The sequence below is a fragment of the Elephantulus edwardii genome, unplaced genomic scaffold (assembly GCF_000299155.1).
Source record: "Elephantulus edwardii isolate Elephantulus edwardi_28Jun2011 unplaced genomic scaffold, EleEdw1.0 scaffold00227, whole genome shotgun sequence".
Classification (NCBI taxonomy): Eukaryota; Metazoa; Chordata; class Mammalia; order Macroscelidea; family Macroscelididae; genus Elephantulus; species Elephantulus edwardii.
Window position 1 is genome coordinate 4,567,270 of NW_006399977.1, and position 13,421 is coordinate 4,580,690.

A 13,421-nucleotide genomic window follows, 5' to 3' on the forward strand; every position below is an offset into this window, starting at 1 on the left:
TAGAGTCATCTTGTCAACCCACTTTGTAGAGGGTATTGTTGTTGTTAGGTGTCATTAAGTCAAATATGACATAGCGACCCTGTGAACAACAGATCTGAACCCTTTTCTATCATGCGTCATCCTCATCACTTCTGACAGACGTGAGCCCATTGCAGTAGTCACTGTGTCAATCCACTTGGTTGAGGATTTTTCACTTTTATTGACTCTCCACCTTTCCAAGCATGAGATCCCTTTCCAAGGATTAGCCTCACCTAACAACATGCTCAAAGTATGTGAGACAGAGCTTCGTCATCTTTGCTTTCAAAGCATTTTGACTGTACTTTTGCCAAGAAATAACTGGATTGTGTTTTGTGGTGTTTTTTTTTTCTTTCTTTTGGCAGCCTATGAAACATCCAATACTCTTTTCCAGCACCACAGCTCAAAGGTATCAATTATCTATCTGTTATCCTCATCCATTGCCTAGCTTTCAGAAGCATAGTAAGTTATTGAGAAAACCATGTCTGGAATCTAGCAAAGTTTAGTCTTCAAACTGACATCCTTGCCCTTCAGTAATTTGCAGAGGTTTCTAACAACAGACTTATCACTGCAATGTTTCCTGCTCTCCTGACTGGTAATAAACAAGAGTGTTGATTGTAGACCCAAGTATAGACCCAAGTAAGATGAGATCATTGAAATGACTATTTTCTCTGTCATGATGTTATCTATTGGTTCAAGTGATGAGAAAATTTTGTTTTCTTGATATTACGATAAAATCCATATTGATGTACTCAACATCTTGCTTCAACATTTAGCCTCAAAACTTACCCTTTCAGTGAATCCTTCCTTTTTTTTTTTTAACCACTCTCTTCTATAGCACTGGGGAGCTCTGGTGGTCTTTGATCTTCTGCAGCAGGCACTTCAAGTCCTCATCACTTTCAGCAAACAAGGTCATCTGCATAACACAGGTTGCTCTTGGGTCTTCCTCTCATCTTGATGCCATCTTTTTCTTCACAGATTCCAGCTTCTTGAGTGATTTGCTTAGCATGGACAAAGGACCTAACGCTTATGCACACCATTCTTAATTTTAAATCATGCATTGATTCCTTGATCTGTTTGATCAACACCTTATTGGTCAAATAGATATTTTGAATGAGCACAACTAAATGTTCCAGCATTCCCTTTCTTCTCAGTATTGGCTATAGTTTTTTATGATCCACACAGTCAAATGCCATTCCACAGTCAATAAAACACAGACAATCTTCTGACATTCTCTGCTTTCGGCAAGGATCCATCTGATATAAGCAATGATATTCCCGGTGCCATGTCCTCTTCTAAACCCAGCTCAAACTTCTGACTGTTTGCTTTCAATGTAATGCTCTAGCCATTTTTGGATGATCTTCAGCAATATTTTGCTTGTATGCAATATTAATGATATTGTTCAACAATCTTCACATTCCATTAAATCATCTTTCTTTGGGAATGGTAACAAACAGGGATCTTTTTCAGTCAGCCAGCCAGGCTGCTGTCCTCCACATTTCCTGAAAGAGACTGGTGAGCATGTCCACAGTTTCATGTTTTTATTGAAACATGCCAATTGGTTACTCATAAGTTCCTGAAGTCTTATTTTTGCTAATGTTTTTTGAAGTTTGAACTTCTCTCTTCATTACCACTGGCTCTTGATCATATGGCAATTCCTGAAATATTTGGACATTGATTATTTGTTTTTGAGACAGTGACTCTCTGTATTCACTCCATCTTCTTTTGTCACTTCCTAGATCATTCAACATTTTGTCCATAGCACTTCTTGATATTGGAACTTGAGGTTGAATTTAATTTTCAATTCTTTGAGCTACATAAATTCTGAGTGAGGGCTTTACCTGTCCCCCCCACTCCTTTAATTATCTAATTCAAGCTCTCTGCACATTGCATTAAAATGCTTTGCCTTGTCATCTCAGGTTGTTTTTTAAACTCTTCTGTCATTTTACTCTTTTACTTCAGTAAAGTCATATTAACAAACTTAATACCCTTAAACAAATCCTTCTAACTTTCCCTTCTAGCCATAACATATATTCTCTGGAATGCCATATCTCCTTTTCTGATCTCATTTCATCCAACCTAAGAATTATCTGGCAATTGACATACTTTGAGCATGTTGCTAGGAGAAGCTATTCATTGGAGAGAAACATTATGCTTGAGAAGGTAGAGGTCCCATGAAAGAAAGAAAGACCTTAACTGCAATAGTGGGCTCAAGTGTTTTAGATATTATGAGGATGGCACAGGACAGGACCAAGTTCAGATCTGTTGTTCATAGGGCCGCTATGAGTTGTATTCAATTCAATGGCACCTAAAAACAATAACCTACTCTTGCTTCAACATTTAGCTCAAAATTTACCCTTTTAGTGAAGAAATTTTTTTACCACTCTCTTCTATCTCACTAGGGAGCTCTGGTGCCCTTGTGATAAGGCATTGTTCTGATAACCCAAAGTCAGTTGATTCGAGCTCACTAGCTGTTCTGGTGGCTAAAGATGAACAATTTCCTCTTCTTTTACATATAGACTCTGAAAACTTGTTAGAGAGATACCTGTGAGTATCTACTTGGTCACAGTAACAACAAGAATTCTATAGCACTAGATTGTACCATAGCCATCTCACAGTTCTGTGGAGTGTTTGCCACATTGTATTTTGGTTACTCATATATTCTTGATGTACTGTCCTACTAGCTTTTCGAAGCAGAGCTCCTATCCTATAGCTATCTCTGTGTCACCCAGATCTGCACAGTGTATTTATTCATCTGATAAATGAATGGTAGCATTGGCAGGGAAAGGAAGGAGAAGTTGATTACTTTGAACTAATTTCCATTTCTTCTGGGTCTTCTCTCAAGTCCAGCTATCTTTCTCTTTATTGTTGTTGTTGCTAAATAGACAAAATAAATTATCTAGAGATCACATTAAAGATGACCATCTCAGGAACAGGTTTGAGGCCTTGAAAACCCACTGGGGGTGGGGAGCGGGGGAAGGTCAGCTATAGATCAGTTCTGACTCAACTATACACAACAAAAACAATGCTATAGTCTATTTATGTACACTGAAATTTTAATTTCATGTAATTTTCACACACTATAAAATCAAATAGTCTCCTGATGTTTCATAACCATTTAAAATGTCATTTTATTCTTAGCTTGTAGGCTGTAAAAAAGAATTGCATGGGTTAAGTTCTGTCCAAAGGCCATAGTTTGATAATATTGAGCACATATAATAGTGAAAAATAGCAGAAAATAACAAGGTTATGATGAATTTTATTACATATATATATTTAGTATGTTTTATTTAACTACTCGCTTTCATACTTTAAATTTTAGTAATTGCTGTATTTTGTGACTCTTGAGTTTCTTGTACATTTAATAGTCAACTTTCAGTGAGCCGGAATTAGCCAGTTCTATCATACCACTATAAGTAGGTATTCTTATTCTGTTTTACAAATAAGAAAACTGAGCTTTAGAGAGGCTAAGTACCTTGCTCTTGATTACATAAACGGTAAGGGAAGGAATTAGAATCCAAAGTATACCCAGCTGATGACAGGGACTAAATTCTGGAGCTTTAGAGAATATGTTTTTGGCATGCTGCTGGATGACTGGCTTATGATTTTCTGTACACAATGACATATGGAAAACATGTACATGATGGACATGAACAATCTTTACAATCTCGTGTCTATTGACTCTCCCAGCATGTTTGCAAGTGAAAGAAATGCAGCCAGACAGAAGCCCTCTGCTGCATGTCAGAGTTTTGGGAAAACCCCCTATATTTAAAAAGGGTAAAATTAGCAGCAAAAGTGAGGGCTAGTAGTCATCTGAGGATTTCGTGTATCTCTATTATCTCAATTTCTGTGCCACATTCTGACTTTGTTTCTTTTTTCTCTAAGGAAATAAGATGACATGATGAAAAATCTTTGGCTTCCTCCTCATCTCCTCAAAAAACCCATTAAGAATTGAAAACTATGAGACAAAACCAAAAGATAAGCAATCTTCTCAATTCAAAATGTTACCTTGGCCATGTTGCTGGATATGTCCAGAACTAAGCAGACCACCTTCTCGCCAGACTGAACAAGTGAGAACATGGGAGCTGGTGGCAACTCAGTTCCGCTCATGGGAATGCTGTTATCGAAGTCAACAGAGTCTGCGATTACATCCCAGGTACTTCTGAGGCTACATATTTGATTCTGTAGGTTTGGAGCTTCTTGATTGTGATTACTTGCATTGCAGAATTCAACCACCTGGAGAAAGAACAAAGCCTATTAAAAGTTTAATATTGGCACTCCTCCAATATTAAGTGAAGTTTCTCCTACTCAAGTAACTAAAAGTAAAGGAAGGTTGAGAAATCGGGAATCAAACATTCACAGTAATAGAATTCTTTACTTGAGAATGACATCACATTTACAAATACACTTTGGCACCTTTTGTTTGTAAAGTTAGCACTATTACACTACTGAGACCAATAAAGTTTATTTGCACTTGGATAACAGAGCAGACCAAATGTGTGTGTATATCTATCTATCTATCTTGGTCTAAGAAAAAGAACAGAATCTTACATCCTTCTCAACAGGACATTGCATTAATAAAACATACCAAACTTTTCACAGGAGAAATTTTGTAGGTCAACCTATTCCCTAGAATTTAAAGTCAACTGCACCTTTATTGATCGGTATATATATAAAATCAAATATTGATCCAACAGGAAAAGCCAACTTAAACCTACTTCCTGATCTTTCTCCTCATTCAGAAATACAGACATAACTCATGTATTCATAGTAAATCTGTAAGCATCCCCCTTAAAAGTACAGTTTGTATTGTGAAGGCAGTGGTACTATATATTCCCAGTAGCTACAACCCTACAGAGAGTAAATACTTCCTAATAAAACCATTGGAGTTCAGAGTTCTTGATTCCTTAGTACTGATTCTCTTGTCTCATGTCATAGGAAGGGAAGTTCACTCTTAAAGGTTAATAAATGTATAAGAATGTGAATTCATAATAGGACAAAAGTACTGTACATGGGTTGTTTGATTTGCTTTTTTTAATTGCCTTTTCTTTTTATATCATTACTGTATTTAAAAGATTGGGAAACTTTTCTGACCATACGTTAATAAGTATATCTTTAAACAATACAAGACATTGTTGTTCTTAGATCTCATCAAGTTGACTATAACTCATAACAGTCCTAAGAACAACGGGTCTGAATCCTACCCTATCATGTGCCATCTTCATCATTTGAGCTCATGAGTATAGTCACTGAGTCAATCAATCTTGTTGAGGATCTTCCTCTCCTTTGCTGACTCTCATTTTTCCACATGATGTCCTTTTCCTAAAGATGGCCCCTCCTAACAACATGGCCAAAATATGTGGTAAGAAGTTTTACCATTCCTCCCTCTAAGGAGTACCTTGACTGCACTCTCTCCAAGACTTATTATCTTAACAATACATAAGTGATTTAACACTCTTCTCCAGCACCACAACTCAAAGGCATTGATTCTTCTTCTGCCATCTTTTCTCACTGCCCAACTCTCAAATGCACAACAAGTAATTGAAAAGGCCATAGCTTGGATCAGCCACACCTTAGTTTGTAAAATCCCGTTCTTGCTCACTAAAGCATATGATCAATTATGCTGAGAATGAAAATTGAGGAATAAACGTGTTGCTTTCATAGTCAAAAAGACCATTTCGAGTTCTACCCTAAAGTACAATGCTGTGTGATAGGATATTATCCATACACCAGGAAGACCTTTTAATACAACTATTATTAAAATATGTACACCTTATTGATTCAAACCAATTATGAAGAAATCAAGGCTCTCTACCAACTTCTGCAATCTGAAATTGATCAAACATACACTCAAGATGCATTAGTACTAATCATGACTAGAATACAAAAGTTAGAAACTAAGAAGAGTAACTTAGTCAGAAATTAGAATCTTACTGACAGAGATATGGCTGGAGATAGAATGACTGAAGTTTGGTCTCACCTGATAGACTGCACAGGAATAATATTGACTATAGCTGTGGAAATAATAATTGGATAAGCTCAATATCAGCAGTCAAAACCAGATCAGGTGCTGACTGTGGGATAGATCATCAACTACTCATGTTGAAGTTCAAATTGAAGTCAAAGAAAATAAATCCACAAGAACCAAAATGTGAGTGTGAGCCTTTTCTGCCTGAAGTTGAGAGCCAAATCAAGAACAAGTTTCAGATGTTGAACACAAACAACCTAACACTAATTAAACTAATACATTTTGGGATGACATCCAAGGTGTCATCCACGAAGAAAACAAAGTCATTACAAAGACAGGGCAAAAGAAAAGACCAAAGTGGATGTGACAAGAGACTCTGAGAATTGCACTAGAATGTTGAGAGGCCAATCAATCCAAAGGGGAGGATTGTCATAGTGAGGGAGATGAACTTAAGTTTTCAATGGGCAACTTGAGAAGACAAAACAGTAGTATAATGGTATGTGCAAAGAATTGGAGTTAGAAAACAAGAAAAGAAGTCACTTGGATTCCCCAAGCTAAAAGAACTGAAAAATAAATTTAAGCTTTGAGTTGCTATACTGAAGGATACCATGGGCAAAATCCTGAATAACACACGGGGCAACAAAAGAGGATGGAAGAAATACACTGAGTTATTGTTCCAAACAGAATTGGCTGATTATAAGGTAGTATCTATTAAAAACAATAGGAACTAAGTAAGTGGAATTAAGTTGGCTTCGGATACTAAAGCTATACATTAAAGATACAAGGTGTATCTGATTCAAGCTATGGTCTTTCTGTTTACTTGCTATGCATCTGAGAGCTGGACAATGAATAAGGATGACAGATAAAGAATTGACACCTTTGAGATACAGTGTTAGCCAAGAACACCGAAAATTCCATGGATGGTCAAGAAAATGAACAGATATGTCTTGGAGAGTGTGCATCTGGAGTGCTCTTTGGAGGCAAGAAGGATGAGGCTTTGCCTCACATATTTCGGGCATGTGTTAGAAGGTGCTATTCCTTGGGGAAAGTTATGGCGCTGGGAAGGGTGGGGCGTCAGAAAAGGAGAGGAAGACCCTCAACTAGGTAGAGTGACATGGTGACTGCTGTAACGGGCTACTGTGTGTCAGGAAGTGTAAGAACGGTGCAGGACAGAACAGGGTTCAGATCTTTTGTTCCTTGGGGTCGCTATGTGTTGTACTCAACTCGACGGCATCTAACAACAAACAACAATAACTTACAGTAACAAAATGATTGCTAGTTTGACAAAATCTAGTTTGTGAATAATAATGTACTGAAAAAGAATGTGTTGGTTCACAAGGCAGTCGTCAAACATGATAGATAGCAAAAATAAAACTTTATGGAGGTTTTAGTTGGCAGTGACCATTCAATTCTCATTGGGAAAAAGTGATTCGTATAGGATTGGCCAAGTGTTTGTGAAGATAAATAAATGTATGTAGGAAGCCTGATGCTACTAAATCTCAGAATTATCTACCTACCTTTTTTTCTCTGATTCTACAAGCCCCGAGGAGGCTTCTAGTAGGAATTTTACTTTCTTTTGCCACTTCCTTCAGAAATTAAACTGGCCAGATAATGCAAATACTGGATCATCATGAAAGTTAGAGTATTCTTTTTATATTGAAAAATAAAAAAGCATTCTAGATTCACACATTAATATTTTGTCAGTTAGCAAGGAATATGCACAAGATTAAGTTCCTAAACTACGACACTGAAGGCTAGTTAACTTGTCTAGGTGATACCCAACCTTTCTTAAGTTCTAGAATCTGCAAAGGAAAGAAAAGGAATGAGATAATGCAATTTAATAAATTATATGAGGGGATTTATTGTCCCAAATGAGAAAAGTGTACTCATGTGCTGTAATCTTTCTCATTAACTCAAAAACTTTCCTGTGAAAAGAGATAAGTAATTCTATTTTGTGATCTTCAGAATTTCTTTGTTAAATCATCTTCACAGGAGAGCCAATAATCACTTTTCTAAAGAAAATAATAGTTTAGTCATCATCTTGGAGGCATCAAGTTTTTGTTTGTGTTGCTTTTTATGTGTAACATAAAAACTACACAAACTGTGGGTTTCCAAGTTCTAAAATGTGTTGTTTTATCTTAAAATAGTTAAAACTTATTAATCTATTTTGAGAATAAAACTATTGTAGGAGTTTGTCATCCCTTGGCAATACTTACAGAAGATAAACTTTGCATGAACATTATTGATGAAGTTGCCTTTTGGGTGCTATTATATAAAAACATGCAACCATCTTTGAAAAGATCACTAATAATGCAGTTTTCTTGTGGGCAAGGGCCTTTTTCACACACAAAAGTGCCTGCGATGTCAGATGAACACCTAAAATAGAAAAGGAAATTAGGCTTATTTTATAAATTGTCTTAGTGTTTCTTCTTTAGTAGATTATATTATCATCTGTTCCAGGAGTTATATCAGGGCAACTTTCTAAATACAGATAAACTACTTTTTAAACCATTAAATTTAGAAAACTCAGTAATTTAAAAATACACTTCACTGCATTTTTTAATTATAGTAAATATATAAGCAGCAAAGCTTTTGACATTCGTATAATCCTAATAGCTGGAGTATTGAGAGCATTTTTCATTGGTATAATTCAACAATACTATTTATATTGATCATGTTGTTCAATAATCATCAAGAATGGTTTCAATATTTTTCTATAACTCTAAAAAAGAAGCCTTATGTTACCTCAGCATTGTGTCTTCCTCTCTCCCTGCTCCTACTCATCTCCAATAATCACTGAGAGGCTTTGAGCTCTACACATTTGCCTGTTCTAGACATTTTGAGTAAGTTTTACCATACAGTATTTGATTTGAATAAAGGGATTATTTACTTCCAAGAATTAAATGAACTATTCAGGGTCAAAGCAAAGGAAATCAAGATCTTTTGGAGATACAAAGGGAACATGGGTGACAACAAACAAAGAAAGGAATGGACATATAATGATTATACATTACAGAGGGGATTCCTTTCTAAAATCAGCTACTTTAAAACATGATTTATAAACATGAAGAACAGTTCAACCATAAAAGAGAAATCTACTGATATCTACCAAGGCTGTGATTGAAGGTACCACTTAAGCCAATAATTCTTGCCATTATTATAATAGGACCATATATCTGCCAGAATACAAAAGAAATTAGATAGAGATAGAGATAGAGATATAGATACACATATACGTATATACATGCATATATGTGTGTGTGTGTGTGTATATATATATAGAGAGAGAGAGGGGGGGGGAGACAGAGAGAGTGAGTCATGTCCTACAAAATTGATAGGAATAAATGATTAAACAACTCATGTTGCTAAATATAGGAATTGGTTGAATAAATTATGATGTGTCAAACAATGGACTATTTGCTACTATGTAAAAGTTAATGGGGATCATATATATTTATTTAAATTTACCAGGAGAAAAACTTCAAAGATAATAAGAAACTAATAAAATTTATTACTTAGAGGGGAAAAAAGGATGGAGATAGTGATGAGTTAGAGACATTTTAAAGTATACAACTCTTTGACATCTGAACCACACAAAGCTATTCCATGTTCTTCAAATGCAGTTTCTTAAAAAAAAAAGAAAGCACTTTCTTCCTTATCAACTGAATTTGAAAGCTCAGTTGCCTCAATAATCTTAATTTTTAAATTCAAAGAATAAACAATGAATATTAAACATTATGGAAAAAGATACCAACCTTGTTACTTTAATCTGATTTTGTCCATCTATGTAGAGAGGTTTCTCATTGTTATATTCATCAAACACACCCCAACGGAAATGAGCCCATTCGTGGACAAACACTCTGCCTGTGGAAGAGAGAGAGAACTTGCTTTTGAATCTCAGTAGCAAGAGACTCTGCTAAACAATAAGGATGTTGTATCATTGTGTGTGTGTGTGTGTGTGTGTGTGTATGTTGTTGTTATTATTGCTGTCGAGTTGCCTGTGACCCATAGTGACCCTATGTACAACAGCCCTAATCCCTGCTCTATCCTGTGCCAATTTTATTATCCCTGGCACACTTACTCCCATTAACCCAGTCACTGAATCAATCAATCCATTTCATCGAGGGTCTTCCTCTCCTGTGCTGTCCCTTCACCATCCCAAGAATGACATCCCTCTCCAAGGATTGGTTCCTTCTTGCAACATGTCCAAAGTATGTCAGATGCAGCTTCAGAATCCTTGCCTCCAAGGAGCAGCCAGGTTTAACCCTCTCCAGGACAAACCTACTTGTTCTTTTAGCAGTCCATGGTGTATTCGATATTCTCCAGCACCACAGCTCAAAGGCATCAGTTCTATCATCCCCAGTCATTGTCCAGCTTTCTGATCCATAGCAAGTAATTGTAAAGACTATGGCCTAGATCAGGCACACCTTAGTCTCCATTGTACTTCTGTACTTCAGTATCTTAGTCTCTTCACCATCTGTCATGATGCTGTCAATCAGCTGAGTGGTGAGAATCTTTGTTTTCTTGATGTTGAGCTTCAAACCATATTGAAGGCTGCAGTCCTTGACTTTCTGCAGCAAGCTTCAGATTCTCCACAGTTTCAGCAGTGTTGTGTCATCTGCATAACACAGGTTGTTGATGAGTCTACCTCCAGTCCTGATGCCACACTTTCATCAATCCCAGCTTCCTGGATAATCTGTTCCACATATAGATTGAAAAGGTATGGTGATAGCTCACATCCCTGGAGTATACTCTTCCAAACTTTGAACCATGCAGTGTTTCCTTGCTCTTTTCTGATGACTGCTTCCGGGTCCAAGTATAGGTTTTGCATAAGCATTATCAAGTGTTCTAAGATTTCCATTCTTCTCAGAGTCAGCCAGTTTGTTATGATCCACACAGTCAAATGCCTTTGCAGAGTCAATGAAACACAGATAAACATTTTTTTGGTACTCTTTGTTTTTAGCCAAGATCCATCTAACATTAGCTATAATATTCCTAGTACCATGGCTCCTTCTAAACCCAGCCTGCACTTCTGGAAGTTCTCTGTTGATGTGTTGTGCCAGTTGGTTTTGGATAATCTTCAGTAGAATCATGGTTGCATGTGATATTAATGATATTGTTTGATAATTTCTGCACTCTGTTGGATCACCTTTCTTTGGAATGAGAACAAAGATAGATCTCTTCCAGTCAGTAGGCCAGGTGGTTGTCCTCCAGATTTCTTGACACAACTTGATTAGTACATCCAGGGAAGTGACTGTTGAAATATATCAGTTGGTATTGCCATCAATTCCTGAGGACTTTTTTTTTTTTTGGCCATTTTTTTTCAGAGCACCTTGTACTTCTTTCTTCATCAGCACAGGCTCTTACACATATGCTATTTCATGAAATAATTCTTTGTTCACCAAACCCTTTTGGTACAATGACTCTGTATACTCCTTCCATCTTCTTTTAATGCTCCCTGGATCATTTAATATTCTGCCCACAACATCTGTAAGTATTGCAATTTGAGGCTTGAATTTATTCTTCAGTTTCGTCAGCTTAAGAAATGCTGAATAAGTTTGGCCCCTTTGGTTTTCTGATTCCACCTCTTTGCACATTTCATTATAATACTTTAATTTCTCTCCCTGTGCTGCCCTTTGAAATCTTCTGTCCAATTCCTTAATATCTTGATATCTTCCCTTTGCTTTGGTGCTCTAGTGCATTATTCAGTCTCTTCTGACATCATCTTGGTCTTTTCTTTCTTACCTGTTTTTGTAATGACCTCTTGTATTCTTTCTGAATGATGTTCTTTATATCCTCCCACAGCTCATCTGGTCTTCACTCACTAGTGTTCAAGGCCTCCCACCTGTTCCTGAGCTGATTTTGAAATTCAGGTGGGATAGACTTAAGGTCCAATTTTGGTTCCTTTGGATTTAATTTCATTTTCCTTAGATTCAGCTTGAACTTGCTTATGAATAGTTTGGTGGTCTGTTCCACAATCAGCACTTGGCCTACTTTTTGAAGCTGATATTGAGCTTTTCCAGTGATTCTTTTCACTGATATAATAGATTTGATTCTTATGCATGATTCCTATGCATTCTTTTCCACCAGGTGAAATCTATGTGTATGGCTCGCTTTTACGTTTCTTATAAAACCTATTTGCAATGAACAAATCATTGGTTGTGCAAAATTCTATCATTCTATCTCCAACTTCATTTCTGTTACCAAGTCCACTTTTTTCGACCACTGACCTTTCTTCTCTCTTCTTAACTTTCTCATTCCAGTCACCCATTATTATTAATGTATCTTCATTTCATGTTCAATCAATCTCTGACTGCAAAAATTGGTAGAAATCTTCTATTTCCTCTTCTTTGGCTCTGGTTGTTGGTGCATATATTTGAATGATAGCAGTATTCACTGAACTTCCTTATATGTGTACGGATATTATTGTGTCATTCACAACATTGTATTTCAAGGTGGATCTAGAAATTATTTTTTTAAGTATGAAATCAACCCCATTTTTCCTCACCTTTTCATATCCAGCATAGTAGATCATATGATTGTCTGACTTAAAATGTCCCATGCCAGTCTATCTTATTTTGCCAGTACCTAGTATGTCAATATTTATGTGTTTCATTTCTTTATTAAATATATCTAATTTTCCTACATTCATGGTTCTCACATTCCATGTTCCAATGAAGTGTCTGCTTACAACTGTTCCTGTTCCTTTGCATTTCTATACTTGAGGCCTCAGCCTCAGTTGGCATATCTGCTAGTCTAAGTGCATTCTATTGTACATAGCGTTTTTGAAGACCTCCTATTTCGGAAGTGAATGGCCAATCCTTCTTCTGCCTGGTTTGTCTTAATTTGAATGTTCAGACTTAGATGTATAATTCACCTACTCATTCACTGCCTTAGAGTTGAAACTGACTCATAAGTGCAATTGCAGTCATTTTCAGAGGCTTGCCAGTTCACAATAACAACAATACAGTTTATATGGGAAAAGACTGATCATCTTTCTCCTGTGGGGCAGCTTGTGGATTACTTTCTTTTTCTTATTAGATTTTTTTTAAGTTTTCTACTAGGTTATTTAAAAAATTCAAATACAAATTTGAACAAATTCTTTCAATTTCCCTCACAACCAGCCCCTGATCAAATTGTACAACACAATGATTAATCCCCCCTTCCTCCTGCACATTCACATCCCTCTGCTTTCAGCCTTTCCCACCTTTCTGGATCCTTATACTCAATCTATAATAATGGTTTTATACAATATTTATCCTTATGGGACTGAGTTAGTTCACTCAGCATAATACTCTTCAGTCTCTCCCAAGTTAGGTAATAATTACCTGGCAATAAGAGAGATGCAAATCAAAACCACAATGAGGTACCATCTCACTCCAGTAAAAGTGGCAAAGTTTAACAGGGCAGCAAGTAATAGATGTTGGAGAGGACGCAG

The 13,421-nt window shown here is 36.5% G+C and overlaps 1 protein-coding gene across 1 annotated transcript in view; it reads right to left on the minus strand.

Annotated features, from left to right (window-relative positions):
- The window catches only part of CLCA2 (chloride channel accessory 2), a 66,235-nt gene that overhangs the window by 31,762 nt on the left and 21,052 nt on the right, over positions 1-13,421 (minus strand). The window contains exons 4-6 of the mRNA XM_006898382.1: positions 9,739-9,847; positions 8,200-8,359; positions 4,024-4,251 (exon numbers count right to left, since the gene is read on the minus strand). Of these exons, the coding sequence (XP_006898444.1) occupies positions 4,024-4,251; positions 8,200-8,359; positions 9,739-9,847 (497 nt within the window). The remainder of the gene's footprint in view (positions 1-4,023; positions 4,252-8,199; positions 8,360-9,738; positions 9,848-13,421) is intronic.